General features: G+C 44.0%; 1 protein-coding gene across 1 annotated transcript; it reads left to right on the top strand.

The window, feature by feature from the left end:
- Nucleotides 204-5,783, top strand: NEFL (neurofilament light). The gene is given in 4 exon segments (NM_001244331.1): nucleotides 204-1,344; nucleotides 2,353-2,477; nucleotides 2,883-3,226; nucleotides 3,842-5,783. Coding segments are annotated over 4 exon segments (1,659 nt in total). The 5' UTR covers nucleotides 204-297; the 3' UTR covers nucleotides 3,985-5,783.

Below are 13,917 nucleotides of genomic sequence, written 5' to 3'. Positions count from 1 at the left end.
CGAGGGCCTCAGTGAAAAGTGCAAAGAACGAGAGCCGCAGCATCCCCGTGGCCTGTGGCTCGCCCCCGCCTTCCTTTTGCGCAGAATCCTCCCCTTGGCTGCAGCATAGCGCTGCCCCCACCGGCCAGGCGCGCCGTGATCGATCGCAGGCTGCGTCAGAATCCTCCCCGAGTATAAATAGGGGTGGCAGGACCGCGCCGAGCCGCACACAGCCATCCATCCTCCCCTCTCCCTCTCTCCCCTGTTCTCTCTAGGCCCCCATCTCCCCTGCCGGGCAGAGGGGCACCGACCGCCACCATGAGTTCCTTCAGCTACGAGCCGTACTACTCGACCTCCTACAAACGCCGCTATGTGGAGACGCCCCGGGTGCACATCTCCAGCGTGCGCAGCGGCTACAGCACCGCGCGCTCTGCTTACTCCAGCTACTCCGCGCCCGTCTCCTCCTCGCTGTCCGTGCGCCGCAGCTACTCCTCCAGCTCCGGCTCCTTGATGCCCAGTCTCGAGAACCTCGACCTGAGCCAGGTAGCCGCCATCAGCAACGACCTCAAGTCGATCCGCACACAGGAGAAGGCGCAGCTGCAGGACCTCAACGACCGCTTTGCCAGCTTCATCGAGCGCGTGCACGAGTTGGAGCAGCAGAACAAGGTCCTGGAAGCCGAGCTGCTGGTGCTGCGCCAGAAGCACTCCGAGCCGTCCCGCTTCCGGGCGCTGTACGAGCAGGAGATCCGTGACCTGCGCCTGGCGGCGGAAGACGCCACCAACGAGAAGCAGGCGCTCCAGGGCGAGCGCGAGGGGCTGGAGGAGACTCTGCGCAACCTGCAAGCGCGCTACGAAGAGGAGGTGCTGAGCCGCGAGGACGCCGAGGGCCGGCTGATGGAAGCGCGCAAAGGGGCCGACGAGGCGGCTCTCGCCCGCGCCGAGCTCGAAAAGCGCATTGACAGTCTGATGGACGAAATCGCCTTTCTGAAGAAAGTGCACGAAGAGGAGATCGCCGAGCTGCAGGCTCAGATCCAGTACGCGCAGATCTCCGTGGAGATGGATGTGTCCTCCAAGCCCGACCTCTCCGCCGCGCTCAAGGACATCCGCGCCCAGTATGAGAAGCTGGCCGCCAAGAACATGCAGAACGCCGAAGAGTGGTTCAAGAGCCGCTTCACGGTGCTGACCGAGAGCGCCGCCAAGAACACCGATGCGGTGCGCGCAGCCAAGGACGAGGTGTCCGAGAGCCGCCGACTGCTCAAGGCCAAGACCCTGGAGATCGAAGCCTGCCGGGGCATGAACGAAGCGCTGGAGAAGCAGCTGCAGGAGCTGGAGGACAAGCAGAACGCCGACATTAGTGCTATGCAGGTCAGGCACAGGGCAAAGCACAGTGGGGGCGGGAGGGGGCTGCAGAGTCGAGTTAGAATTGGGGTTGGGGGGAGAGTTTAAGGCGAGCCTAGAAAGTGGAGATCAGAGATGAGGCATCTGCATTCAGCTCTTAGGGGGTAGAACTTGGCTCCTGGGAGGCTGTGGGAGGGGGTGGGGGCGCAACTGCAGTCCGCAAAGCTGTGCTTGGTGCAGCCGAATTTCTGTTCTGCATAAACCTGCCCAGGCCTGCAGGGGGTTGGGTGGGGTGGGGAAAGGTTGGAAGCTGGGCGTTGCCTCTGGCCTGCTTCTGCTGTTCTGCGTTCACAAGTGGCTTTACTGCACAGATTGAACCATCTGATTAATAAATACAGCAAAGAGCTCTCATTAGTTCTGAAGGGTAACTGTGACCAGCAGCTTTCTTAGTTTTACCAACCACTTCCTTCCCTTAGCAGGTAGACAGGAATACAGTCAAAATTGTAGCAGGTAATCATGGTCACAGTAAAACATTTATTTTTTAAGGACCTCCAGCTTCAGGGGAGGAGAAAAAATAATATAGAGACATAAAAAATATTTTGGATAAATTTTTAAAATCTCCAATTTAGATACTTTATTCTATGAACAGGTGGATTGCTTATATGTAATCTGGTTAAAGTTAACCAGTCAATGAGAAACAAAGATTTTTAAAAATCAGTTTAGTTCCTTGCAGGCATTTTATGATGATGGTCAGGCTGTATTATTAACAAACCAGAAATTTTTCTTCTATCAGTTTTTTTAAGCTCTCTCTCTCTCTCTTTTTTTTTTTTTTTGGTTTTCAAGATTTACGAAGCTGGATTTTTAGGCAAGAAAAGAAAGGTTTAAAAAGAGAAAAAGTAGTTATTTTAAGGGAGATTTTTATCTAAGTGTGCACCTTATTTTAATTAAACCTAGGCCTTTGCAGCTATGTTATAGTAAAATGAGAGCAGTAGGAATTTATACTTGGATTTCTTTTTTTCTTTGGTCTTCCAACAGGACACAATTAACAAATTAGAAAACGAACTGAGAACCACAAAGAGTGAAATGGCAAGATACCTGAAGGAATACCAAGACCTTCTCAATGTGAAGATGGCTTTGGACATTGAGATTGCAGCTTACAGGTAAAAATGGAGGGATGAAGGTAGCAGCCCTTCAGCCTTAGGAAGGAAATCAGACTTCTTTTACGGTGAATCAGAAACCTTCAAGAATAGTCTTGAAATAATTGGCTTTAAAATAAAAGGCCCTTTTTGGCCTTTTCCAAGAAGAATTTAATCCTGTAATAATAAGACCTGTTCTTAGCTTCCCATTACATTTCAAGTCTAATAGGCAGGGCTATTTTTAGGCCTTTTTTTTTTTTTTTTCTGGTCTCAATCATAACATCCCCAGTTGTTACGTTTTGATAGTCTTCAACCCTGCTCCTGCCTGCCTTTGCCTTTAAGGGTGGCATTGGTGAGAGGGATGAGTGATGGGCTCAGCACACTTCTGGTTTCATGTTTGTTTGTCCCATCTTCCCTCTGCCTCTGCAGGAAACTCTTGGAAGGTGAGGAGACCCGGCTGAGTTTCACCAGCGTGGGAAGCTTAACCACTGGCTACTCTCAGAGCTCCCAGGTCTTTGGCCGATCTGCCTATGGCGGTTTACAGACCAGCTCCTACCTGATGTCCACCCGCTCCTTCCCATCATACTACACCAGCCACGTCCAGGAGGAGCAGATCGAGGTGGAGGAGACCATTGAGGCTGCGAAAGCTGAGGAAGCCAAGGACGAACCTCCCTCTGAAGGAGAAGCCGAGGAGGAGGGCAAGGAGAAGGAAGAAGCTGAGGCAGAGGCTGAGGCTGAGGAAGAGGAAGGTGCCCAAGAAGAAGAAGAAGAAGGTAGGATTAAAACAAAACAAAAACCACCCTACACCTTCAGGTGCAGCCTGAAAATGTGTCAGGAGGTGGGTAAGATGAATGGAGCCTTACTCAAGGAAGTTGTATTCATTTGTGAGTTCAGAATCTTAAATAATACATTTATCTATTTAGTCCACAAATCTTTAGTAGGTACCTCATTTCTCAACTTGGCTGTTCTCCCAGAGACACACATCTCTGATTAGCTTGGTACTTTTTTTGAAAATAACATTAAAAAATTCTCTTCCTGCTGTCCTTTTATTCCTAATTAAACATTTTAAAATCTATTCATTTAACTCAGCAGTTTGGTGTCCTAAAGAACAAAAATGAATACCAAACACAGAATAAAAGAAAAACCAAGGTCCTGGAGAAGAGCAGAGCTCCCAGTACATAGACTTAATCTCATGCGGTTTAAATAGGTGTTTGGTGTCAAATTATTCTCAGCAAGCATTGTAGGTTGCATGCATTTTGGGACCGAGGAGCGGAGAGGTTTGGGGGAAGGATTCTGACATTTATGTTTCTCCACCAAACCTTAGCTGAAATATTTTGATTGGACTCACCCTGCATTCGGAGTTTGTACATTTTCTTTTTATGTTAAAGCTGCCAAGGAAGAATCTGAGGAAGCAAAGGAGGAAGAAGAAGGAGGTGAAGGTGAAGAAGGAGAAGAAACCAAAGAAGCCGAGGAGGAGGAGAAAAAAGATGAAGGTGCTGGGGAGGAGCAAGCAACTAAGAAGAAAGATTGAGCCCCACTTCCCTTATTTATTCCAGGAATAATTCTCCCGAAATCAGGTCAACCCCATCACCAACCAACCAGTTGAGTTGCAGATACTATATGAATTAAGAAGTCAATATATGTATAATTCTGAGATGACTTAGGTTGGACATTAAATGTTGTGCTATGACTTTTCTCCTTATGCAGAGTATCTGTTTGCTTGCAGAGTGGCTTCCTGGCTTGCTGCCAGCCTGTGCATGGTCCACGCTTATGAGTTCAGGATCTATGGCAATGTGAATAATTCAGATGTTTACAATTTAAAAAAATGAATAAATGAATTCACTAATGTTAATGTTAAACTTCATAGAAAAAATAGTCCTTTGAAACTTTGGTGGTTAGAAATTAAAGACCTCAAATTATGTGCAATAAATAGTAAATAAAGTTACACTGAATGACATTCCTTGCTGTGGCTGTTGACTTAATTCCAATGTCTTAAAGAGGGCACCAATGTAAGACACACAGAAATGGACTCTTCCCCTCCAAATTTTTTAAATCAAAATTTTAGTAATTATAATGCATTTCCCCCCATTAATTGGTTCTTCTGAGGATACAATTAGGTCATGACTATTCATGAAATCTTCCCTCAAAAATTTTACTAATAATAAATTCAAGTAAAAGGGAAACCCACTTTTCTTTTATAAATAGCAATATGCTTTGCCCTGTAATTTTCTATATAATGTTGGGAATGGCTTTCTTGGAGGCAATTCTGAAGTTATGTGATAAATATACCCTTTATGGTAAACAGGTAACTTTAACACTAGTATGTAATAATAAATGCAAGATGGATAGAATATGAATCCAAGCCATCCATCACTATAACTACATTTTAAAAATATACTCAAAATATCAGGAGCAGATGTTGAAACCCAAGCAAGTTACAGAATCAGAAGGAATGATTTTTGGTCAATGTATAATTTTGGATGGAGTAAGAAGAGCAAAGTTGATTTGCCATTGCAAATGTTGCCTGCAATCCTGAGCTCATTTTTGAGTGTGTTGTTAGCTTAATTCTTTCGCCTCAAGTAAATAGCCTTTAATGCCACCTATTTTAAATGTTTTAAGAACTATAAATACAGATAACGAAATTGTCACCCATCACTAAAGGGGGGATTATATACTTGTGTGTTACATTGCCATTGCTCCGCATGTCTTATATTGGAAAATATTTGGATTTCAATGATAACTCTAACTGGTTGGATATTGCATCAAATACATACCCCATCCATCCTTCCTGTTCACTGTTAAGTTATGAAAGCTCTTGCACTTGCCTTTGATGTGGAATATCGATGAAATTACTGATTATTTGCTGTTTTGCTTTTGTTCTTACTCCATTGCTTTGTCAGCTTATTTTCACTCAATGTTTGTTGTTTAGGCAGTTTTTAAAGGTCATGAATTTAATCTGAAAGCCAGGTGGTCTCCATTTAAAGTTATCTGATCCCATCACAGTATGCATTTCTAGTTAAATATATGTCACTAAAGCAAAGAGGTGAAATATTTCTTCATCTACCATGATGCTATGGATTTGAACTCTGAGGATTCTTGGCACACTGGCTTCTGCAAAGACTAGGAGTTGCCTCAGAAACCAAGCTTTTCATAATTATATTCATTAAACATGGGATGCTGCTCGTGGTAAATGTCAGACAGATGCAAATGACATGTAAAAATGTAACTTTAGCCGAATGGAAATGACTGGTTGATTTGAGAATTACTTGAAGTAAGAGCACTGTATCATACTCTATCCTGTGTGCCATAATAAAATACTGAAAAACCAAACGAAATGGATTTGAAGTCTTTAAAAAAAACTTCCTCAAATGTGGACCTCGGCCAGTGTCCCTCTCCCTTCTGCTCCTCCCAAACTGTAGTTCTTTCTCTGTATTCCCTTCCCAAGTTAATGGCACCACTCCCCAGCCATCTAATTCTGAAAACCAGAGACTGGGTGTGACATCATACCTCTCATTTCCTCTCCCTGATTCCTTTGGCCTAATCTATTACCAAGTCAGTTAATTTTACTGCCTGCATATCTTTTTTTTTTTGTCTTTTTTTGTCTTTTTAGACACACACCTGGGACATATGGAGGTTCCCAGGCAGGGGTCGAATCAGAGCTGTTGCTGCCGGCCTACGCCAGAGCCACAGCAACGCCAGATCCGAGTCTGAGACCTACACCACAATTCACGGCAACACCGGATCCTTAACCCACTGAATGAGGCCAGGGATCGAACCTGCAACCTCATGATTCCTAGTTGGATTTGTTTCCACTGTGCCATGGCCGGAACTCCTGCTTGCATATCTTGAATGCACCCACATTTCCCCATTTACGTTGCCACCACCCCAAGGAACCTCCCAGTGTCTACTCTTGTACAGTCTTTGTACAGTTCAAGGGCATCTCTACATTCACAGTGTTCCACTGTAGTACCTAGCTTTTTTTTTTAGGACCACCCCTGCAGGATATGGAAATTCCCAGGCTAGGGGTTGAATTGGAGCTGCAGTTGCCAGCCTAAATCACAGCCACAGCAATGCAGGATCTGAAGCACATCTGTGACCTACATGGCAGCTCATGGCAACGCCGGATCCTTAACCCAGTGAGCAAGGCCAGGGATCAAACCCATTTCCTCATGGGTATTAGTCTGGTTCTCAACCTGCTGAGCCACAGCAGGAACTCCTGTTGTAGTTACTCACGATGACCAAGTTTTTCTTAAATTCCTTTGATTATTTTATCTATATAAATTACTCTGCTAAACTTTAAGCTGCAGGGAGACAGAACTAGATTTTATAAACAGAGATGAACTCGAAGTTTATCTTCAAGGATCACCAGCTTTCAGGATGTGGTTCTGAAGCTGAGCAGGAGCCTGCCAGGTTTTCCTAGGGACAGAGCTCCATGTACACCAGCTCTTGTTTGTAGAAAAGCTTTAGCCGCCTAGGCTTTCCCTGGGTTCCAGAGAACAAATTTAATCACAGAAGGGGGAAAAATGCAGAAACAAAGGAAAGGAGTCAAGCAAGACAAATAGTAATAGTTTAGCCATAAATCAAAGGCTTTAATTCCTTTTCAAGAACTACAGATAATATCTTGAGCCACATCCTTGAGTTTGCAGATACTAAAAATAGCAGTTGCTGACCACCAGGATGTAGACCCCCGGATCAGTTGGAACCAGAAAGTTGAAGATTGAGATTCTTGAAACATCACCCTGTTGCCTCAACACCAACCAATCAGAAGAAGGTCCATGAGTTGATCATGCATCCTACAACCCTCTCCCTCACACTGCCTTTAGAAACCAGCCTAAGCTGGGATGGAAATGTTCTAAAATTAGGTTGTCCTGGTGGTTGTCAACTATAAGTATAATAAAAGTCATTGAATTATTGAGAAAAAACAAAGAAACAAAAGGGGAAAAAAATTCCTAAAAGCCATCAGACAATTCAGGTCTTTAGAATATTAGCTGCCCCTTTGCTTTGCTAGTAAACATTGTACTTTCATTTACTACAACCTAGTGCCAGAAAATTGACTTTGCTGCAAAACTTGGGTGAATGGACTCAAGTTTGGTTGAGAGTGTTATTTGTCTATCTGGTCACGATTTTCTAATTCTGTTCACATTTAACTGATGCGCAGTGGTTTCTTCTCTTTCCCCTCCATTTCCTCTTCCTTTTCTTCCTCTTCCATCCTTCTCCTTTTGCTCCTTCTTGTGGCAAGATATTTCATGGGGCCAAGGAAGAAAAAGTTGACTAAATAAATAAATAAATAAATGTCTTCGTTTCTTTCCACCATACCCAACAAAGTGCCTTGTGTTTAGTGAGCATTTTTTTTTTTTGTCTTTTGCCTTTTTTAGGGCCTCTTCTCATGGCATATGGAGGTTCCCAGGCTAGGGGTCTATCGGAGCTGTAGCCGCTGGCCTACAACACAGCCACAGCAACAGCAACGCGAGATCCAAGCCGAATCTGTGACCTACACCACAGGTCATGGCATCGCCAGGTCCTTAACCCACTGAGCAAGGCCAGGGACCAAACCCGAAACCTTATGGTTCCTAGTCGGATTCGTTAACCACTGTGCCACGATGGGAACTCCTTAGTGAGCATTTTAATAAATGTTTCTAGAATGGCAAAGTTTTTTGTTTTTTGTATTTTTAGGGCTGCACCTATGGCATAGAATGGCAAAGGTTTAATATTTGTGAGAACTTTCCCTGCACACAGCCAGAATGGACAATTTCTTCTTTCTTCCCGAGGTGTGAGTAATCAGAATTTCTCTAGCCATGATTCATATTTTAAAGAGACTTCCAGGGGAGAATACAGGATGTTTTACTTTGGGGCAAATGTTCAACAGAACAGAATGCAGTGAATTATACACACTATGAAGCCAGAAGTATTTTCAATTTAAGATCCTCTAGAAAATTCCCAGTGAAGAGTCTGACATGAGAGCTTAAAAGCTACATGGTAAAGCATCATGAGAAGAAAAAAAATTTTAGGAACCCCAGAAAGTAACTATCGGTAGCCTTTTAAGTCTAATTCAACGTAATAATTATTTTATATATGAAGGGCTTAAAAATAATAATGCATGAATATTAAAAATATTTTTAAGAATAAAAATCACATTTTCTCTATTTAACCATCATAATTTTTATTTATATGTTCTTCTTTTGTCCTTATTTCTCTTTGTTTATATTTAACATAACTGGTCCATTCTTTCCACATATGTTAATTATGTACTATGTGCCAGGTGCTGCTCTAGGCCCAAGAAATAAGGCAGACAATATTCCTGGTTTCAGGGACTAGAGTGGTTGGGTGTGTGTGGGTGTGTGTGTGTGTGTGTGTGTGTGGTGTACGCGCATGCACAGACAATGAACAAATAAACAAATAAATAAGTAAATAAGTAGTTGACATTGGATCTGAGCGATTGTTCTCATTGGCGTACTCATTCTTACTTGATTACGTATCCCAATTTAAGTTAAAAAATATGTTTGTGAAAGTTTTAGACAGCCTGGCAATGAATATCTTCATAAATGGATGCTTCAGTTTGTCCTCTTTATTTATTTTATTGGCGTAGAGTTGACTTGCAGTGTTGCATTAGTTTTAGGTATACAACAAAGCGTATCAGTAGTAGACATATATCCATTTTTTTCCCCATTTAGGTTATGACAGAGTATTGAGTTGATTTCCCTAAGCTATACAGTAGGTACTTGTTAATTATCTACTTTGTACACAGCAGTGTGGATATGTTATTCCTATCCTCCTAATTTATCCCCTCCTCACATGGTTTCTCCTATGGTAATCGTTAAGTTTGAGTTCACAATCTGTGAGTTTGTTTCTGTTTTATAAATAAGTCCTTCTTCATTACTTTAGTTAGATTCCACATATAAGTGATACCATATGATATTTGCCTTTTCAGTTTGTCCTTCGAATGTAGCATCTTCTGTAATTCCCCTAGTGGGATTTTATGTTCAAAGGGTATTATGTATAGTTTAATAGCTCCCAACATGTATCCTCACATTTTTTTTTAAAGCTTCATAGCTATACTTCAAGACCTTTGTTTTCCTCCATTAATTCATTTGAAATGAAATGTGTATCATTCTCGTTCATTGGAATAAATACAGTGGCAGCTAATATATAATTTAAGGTAAGTCGTGACAGGAAAATAAAAGTGTTTAGTGTTTTGTCAGATGGTCAAACCCTTCTAAATTGACACTTTAGATTTTTTGTAATACCTTAGGTTCTGATATAGGAAACATATGAGTTTCAATTGGACACATCTAATAAAAAAAAGGTATGTGGATTACAAGTATGAAATCCACAAATGTGAAACGGCTTTATAAAAAAACTGAGATCCTGTACATGAGGTTCAGGATTCTGGTAGTATTTGTTTTTATTTTAATTTTTTGCTTTTTAGGGCCCCACCTGCAGCATATGGACGTTCCCAGGCTAGGGGTCTAATCTGAGCTACAGCTGCCGGCCTACACCACAGCCACATGAGACTGAAGCTGCGTCTGTGACCTACACCACAACGCACAGCAACTCCAGATTCTTAACCCACTGAGCGAGGCCAGGAATTGAACCCCAGTCCTCATGGATCCTAGGCAGGTTCGTTAACCTCTGAGCCACAAAGGGAACTCCAATTCTGGTAGTATTAAAGATACTTTTATTTGTGTATTGATGGCCATTAATCCCTTTACTCTTAGCTAAATGTCATACTTTCAATCTGACACCCCACACCCTTATTAATTTCATATGGAGTAAAGACCATTTCCTGATACAACCGTTAGAAAAAAAAAAACCTTTCAGGAGTTTCCATCGTGGCTCAGTGGTTAATGAATCCAACTAGGAACCATGAGGTTGCAGGTTCAATCCCTGACTTTGCTCAGTGGGCTAAGGATCCGGTGTTGGCATGAGTTGAGGTGCAGGTTGCAGATTCGGCTCGGATCCAGCGGGGTTGCTGTGGCTCTGGCGACGGCCCGTGGCTACTGCTCCGATTCGACCCCTAGCCTGGGAACTCCATATGCCGTGGGAGCCGCCCTAGAAAAGGCAAAAAGACAAAAAAACAAAACAAAACAAAAAACCTTTCAGGATGCTTCAATGCAGCAAAACAAATACTCCCTTTTACTCTATATCTAGTCTACTGGTAAAGACAGAAACCCTACATTAAAAACTCTGCCTGCATCTTACATAATCATGGCTTGAAAGGAAGGAATAACATGCTCATTCTGACTTGGTTTGTTTTTAGTCATTTATTCACTGGAGAATCTCAACTTTTTACCACAGAGGTTAAACACACACAGGAAGGTATGTGTGAGAGAGAATCGCAACTGTAAATCACAAACCGTTCTCAGTTTAAAACAGAAAAATTGGTGTCAGAAGTGTGAAAATTGAGGATGATTCTGAGGTGAGACTAAGATGCACCACCTTCCTGAACACACATCCTGGGTGTTAGTTGGTCTCCGGGGTTGGCCAGGTTCTGAGGATCAAGAGCTGTGGTAATGCTGCCTTAGGCTACCGGAGGGAACTGAAAGGTGAACTGGGGCAGCTTAGGGACTTAGAGCAGCTGGGAAGGATAAAGGAGCCAGAAACTCAGCTTGCTCTGTTTCTCTTGTGTACTGCCCTCAATTCCTCCCAGTCCCACTTGAATAGCAGAAACAGAGAGTGTGACTTCTGAAAGTGTTTTAAGCACTGACACCTTACCCAACTCTCCAGACCACAGGGAGTGAATTGACCTCAGCCTCTACAGCATTCATGGGGCACTCCTCTGTGGGGAGGGGTTACAAGGCTTAAACGAATGGCCCCTCCCCAGGCAAAGCCATCACCAGGCGGGTTTTTTTAGGGGGGTGGGGTGGGGAGGTGGTGTATTATTTAGACACCTATTCTCAGCTTGCTATTCTGAGACTGGCCAGAGAGGCATCTTGCTGTTCTCAAATCAGGAGCCTCACACACTGCACCTTTCCCTTGCCCAACAACACGGCTCAGACTCAAGAGATAATTGAAACCAAATGAGTAGAAAAGGGCTTTCTTCACCCCGTTGGCAACGTTATTTCCTGAGAAGATGGGAGTCTATTTGTACATAAGGCATCTTTCTCATCTTCCCAGCATGAATCCCTTGGCAGCAACAAGGTGCCCTGACATCCTGCCCCCACCGGCGGTGTCGTGGGAAAAAGAACGGCCACCAAGATCGGTCCCCCATTTCTTCCTTCCCAGGGATTCCTGACAGCCCAGCTGTGACCCCGTCTGTGGAGAGCTCTGTGCTGTTTCTAGACAGGACTGAGCACATTTGCTGATGTTTTCGGATTTACATTGGAAATATGTATAATTTAAACATCTTTTTAAAAATAATCTAGACAACAAACCTCCCCAGCCTGTGAGAATTTAATGAGCGGAGTTGAAAGGCTTTGAAAAATCAAGCTCTGAGACTGTTTTTTTTTTTTTTTTTTTTTTTAATGGCAGCTACTCCTTTCTGGGTTTCTGTACATTCAGTTCTGTCTCAGAGCCACTGCAGCCTCCTGTCGCCACTGGTCACAGTTTCTTCCCCAAGCGGTGGAGGAGAGGGAGATGGGCGGGGAAGAGCTAAAAAGCTGCTTCTATCGCCTGGGAGACAGGCAGAGCCCAAGGATTCTTTCTGGAGGAAGCGGCACTGTATGCAGACTGAGTGACACTCTTTTTTTCACCAGGAAGCCTAGTCAATAGGGAATGGAGCGGAGAAGGGAAGCGGGAGGAGGCGCCTGGAATCGTCTTTTTGCTAGATGTTTCTCCAGGTCGCCTTGCCGCCGAGAGGACGCAGTAGAAAAGTTCTCAGCGGCATCGTGCCCACTGGTTCTGGGCGGGCGCGACCTAGAGCATCGCCAGAAACGCTGCCTCGGGCTCCAGACTCCGGTCCCCTACGGCGGAAAGGAGGGGTGCAGGGCTGGGGGGGTGGGGGTGGGAGGAAGTTCTTTCTGGAAACTTCTGGTCATGGGTTCATTTCCAGGGATGGGAGGGAGGGGGCTTCGGTAGCCCAGGCGGGAACAGGGAAGGGAGCTCAAGTTGCCCTGGAATCTGATTTTAAAGAGAAGAAGCCAGACTCTGAGGCTGCGGTCATGCTGCAGTGGTGGGGGAAGCTGGAGAGAGAGGACCAGGAAGGCCTCAGAACCTGCATGCTGGGCCAGTCTTTGTCCTGGAGCTGGATGCCAGGTGTAGGGGCCACCTCTGCTAGTAAGGGTACCAGGAAGTTTAGGCAATTCTTTCATTCACTCACTCAACAAATACTTTCTAAGTACCCATTATAGGCCAGACACTGGCCTTAGGTCCTGAGGAGGCAGCATGTACAATAAAAATGTCCTGTTTCCACAAAAGCAGATCATTTTTTAAAAAGTATATGCTGTATCAGGTGATGGAGGTTATAATGATAAACGAGGTAGGGTAGGTGAGACAGAGTTTGACAGGAGGGTGTGATGTTTTTTCTTGGTTGGCCAAGGAAGGTTTCTTTGCTAAGGTGGCATTTGGGCATTGTGGGTGATCCACCTATTTTATGATATAAATTTTCTGGCAATGCATCTTTAAAAAGAAAGAAAAAGAAAATTGCTTTGAAAAACTTCAGTAACCATGTGGAGATTGCAGACAGCCCAAGCACGTCATCATCTCCAAGGCCACGTCCCACTGTTAAAGCCAACACATTCATTTTACATCTATGCCATCAGGCTGGTTGGCTCCTCTGTTCTCATCCTGTTGTCCATATGGGGACACGTTCCCCATCTGTGCATTCTTTTCATTCTTCACTGTTGAGGTTTTAATTTCCAATGATTATAAAAAATTATCATCTTTATCAAGGTTTGGTTTGATAATGTTTTACTCTTGAGAGCCTTTTTTTAAAAAAATTTTATTTTTTACCTTTTCTTATAACACTGAGAGCTAGGAGGACGTGTATCCTACACATTTTACAGGTAAAATAAGAGCACAGGGTTTATGGTGGTTGGTTTCCCTTGAGCTGCCACCTGTACCTTAATATCTCATGAGCCGTCAACTTCCCATGGCAAAGCCAAGGTCCCATTTCTCCTCCTCTTCCCTAAACCTCTGCTCTTTTTTTTAAATGTCTTCCCCAGTCATGCCTGCACCAATACCTATAAACTCCATCCTTCCTCTTTCCCAGGTCAAACACCCTGACATCACCTTCAATTTCTCTTTTCTCCTATTCTCTCTAATTCGCCATCCACAAATCTCCTGGAATTTACCTTCAATATGTGGCCAGTGGCCTAGCACTTCTCAGTATCACCAACTCTACCTTTGGATTCTGGGCACCAAAATCTCTTTCCTAGATGATTGTAATCGCTCCCTAACTGGCCCTTTGGCCCTCTACTCCTCCCATGTCCCAGTTGAAATCATTTCACAAGCCTCTGTGTCCTTGTGTAAAAAGCTTTTCCTTTAGCCTGCCAGGCCTCCCCTAAATCTCAAAAGGGGGACCAAGAGT

This window comes from Sus scrofa, chromosome 14, assembly GCF_000003025.6.
Source record: "Sus scrofa isolate TJ Tabasco breed Duroc chromosome 14, Sscrofa11.1, whole genome shotgun sequence".
NCBI lineage: Eukaryota > Metazoa > Chordata > Mammalia > Artiodactyla > Suidae > Sus > Sus scrofa.
The sequence above is the reverse complement of the archived record's forward strand: the minus strand, read 5'-3'. Positions and strand labels throughout refer to the sequence as shown.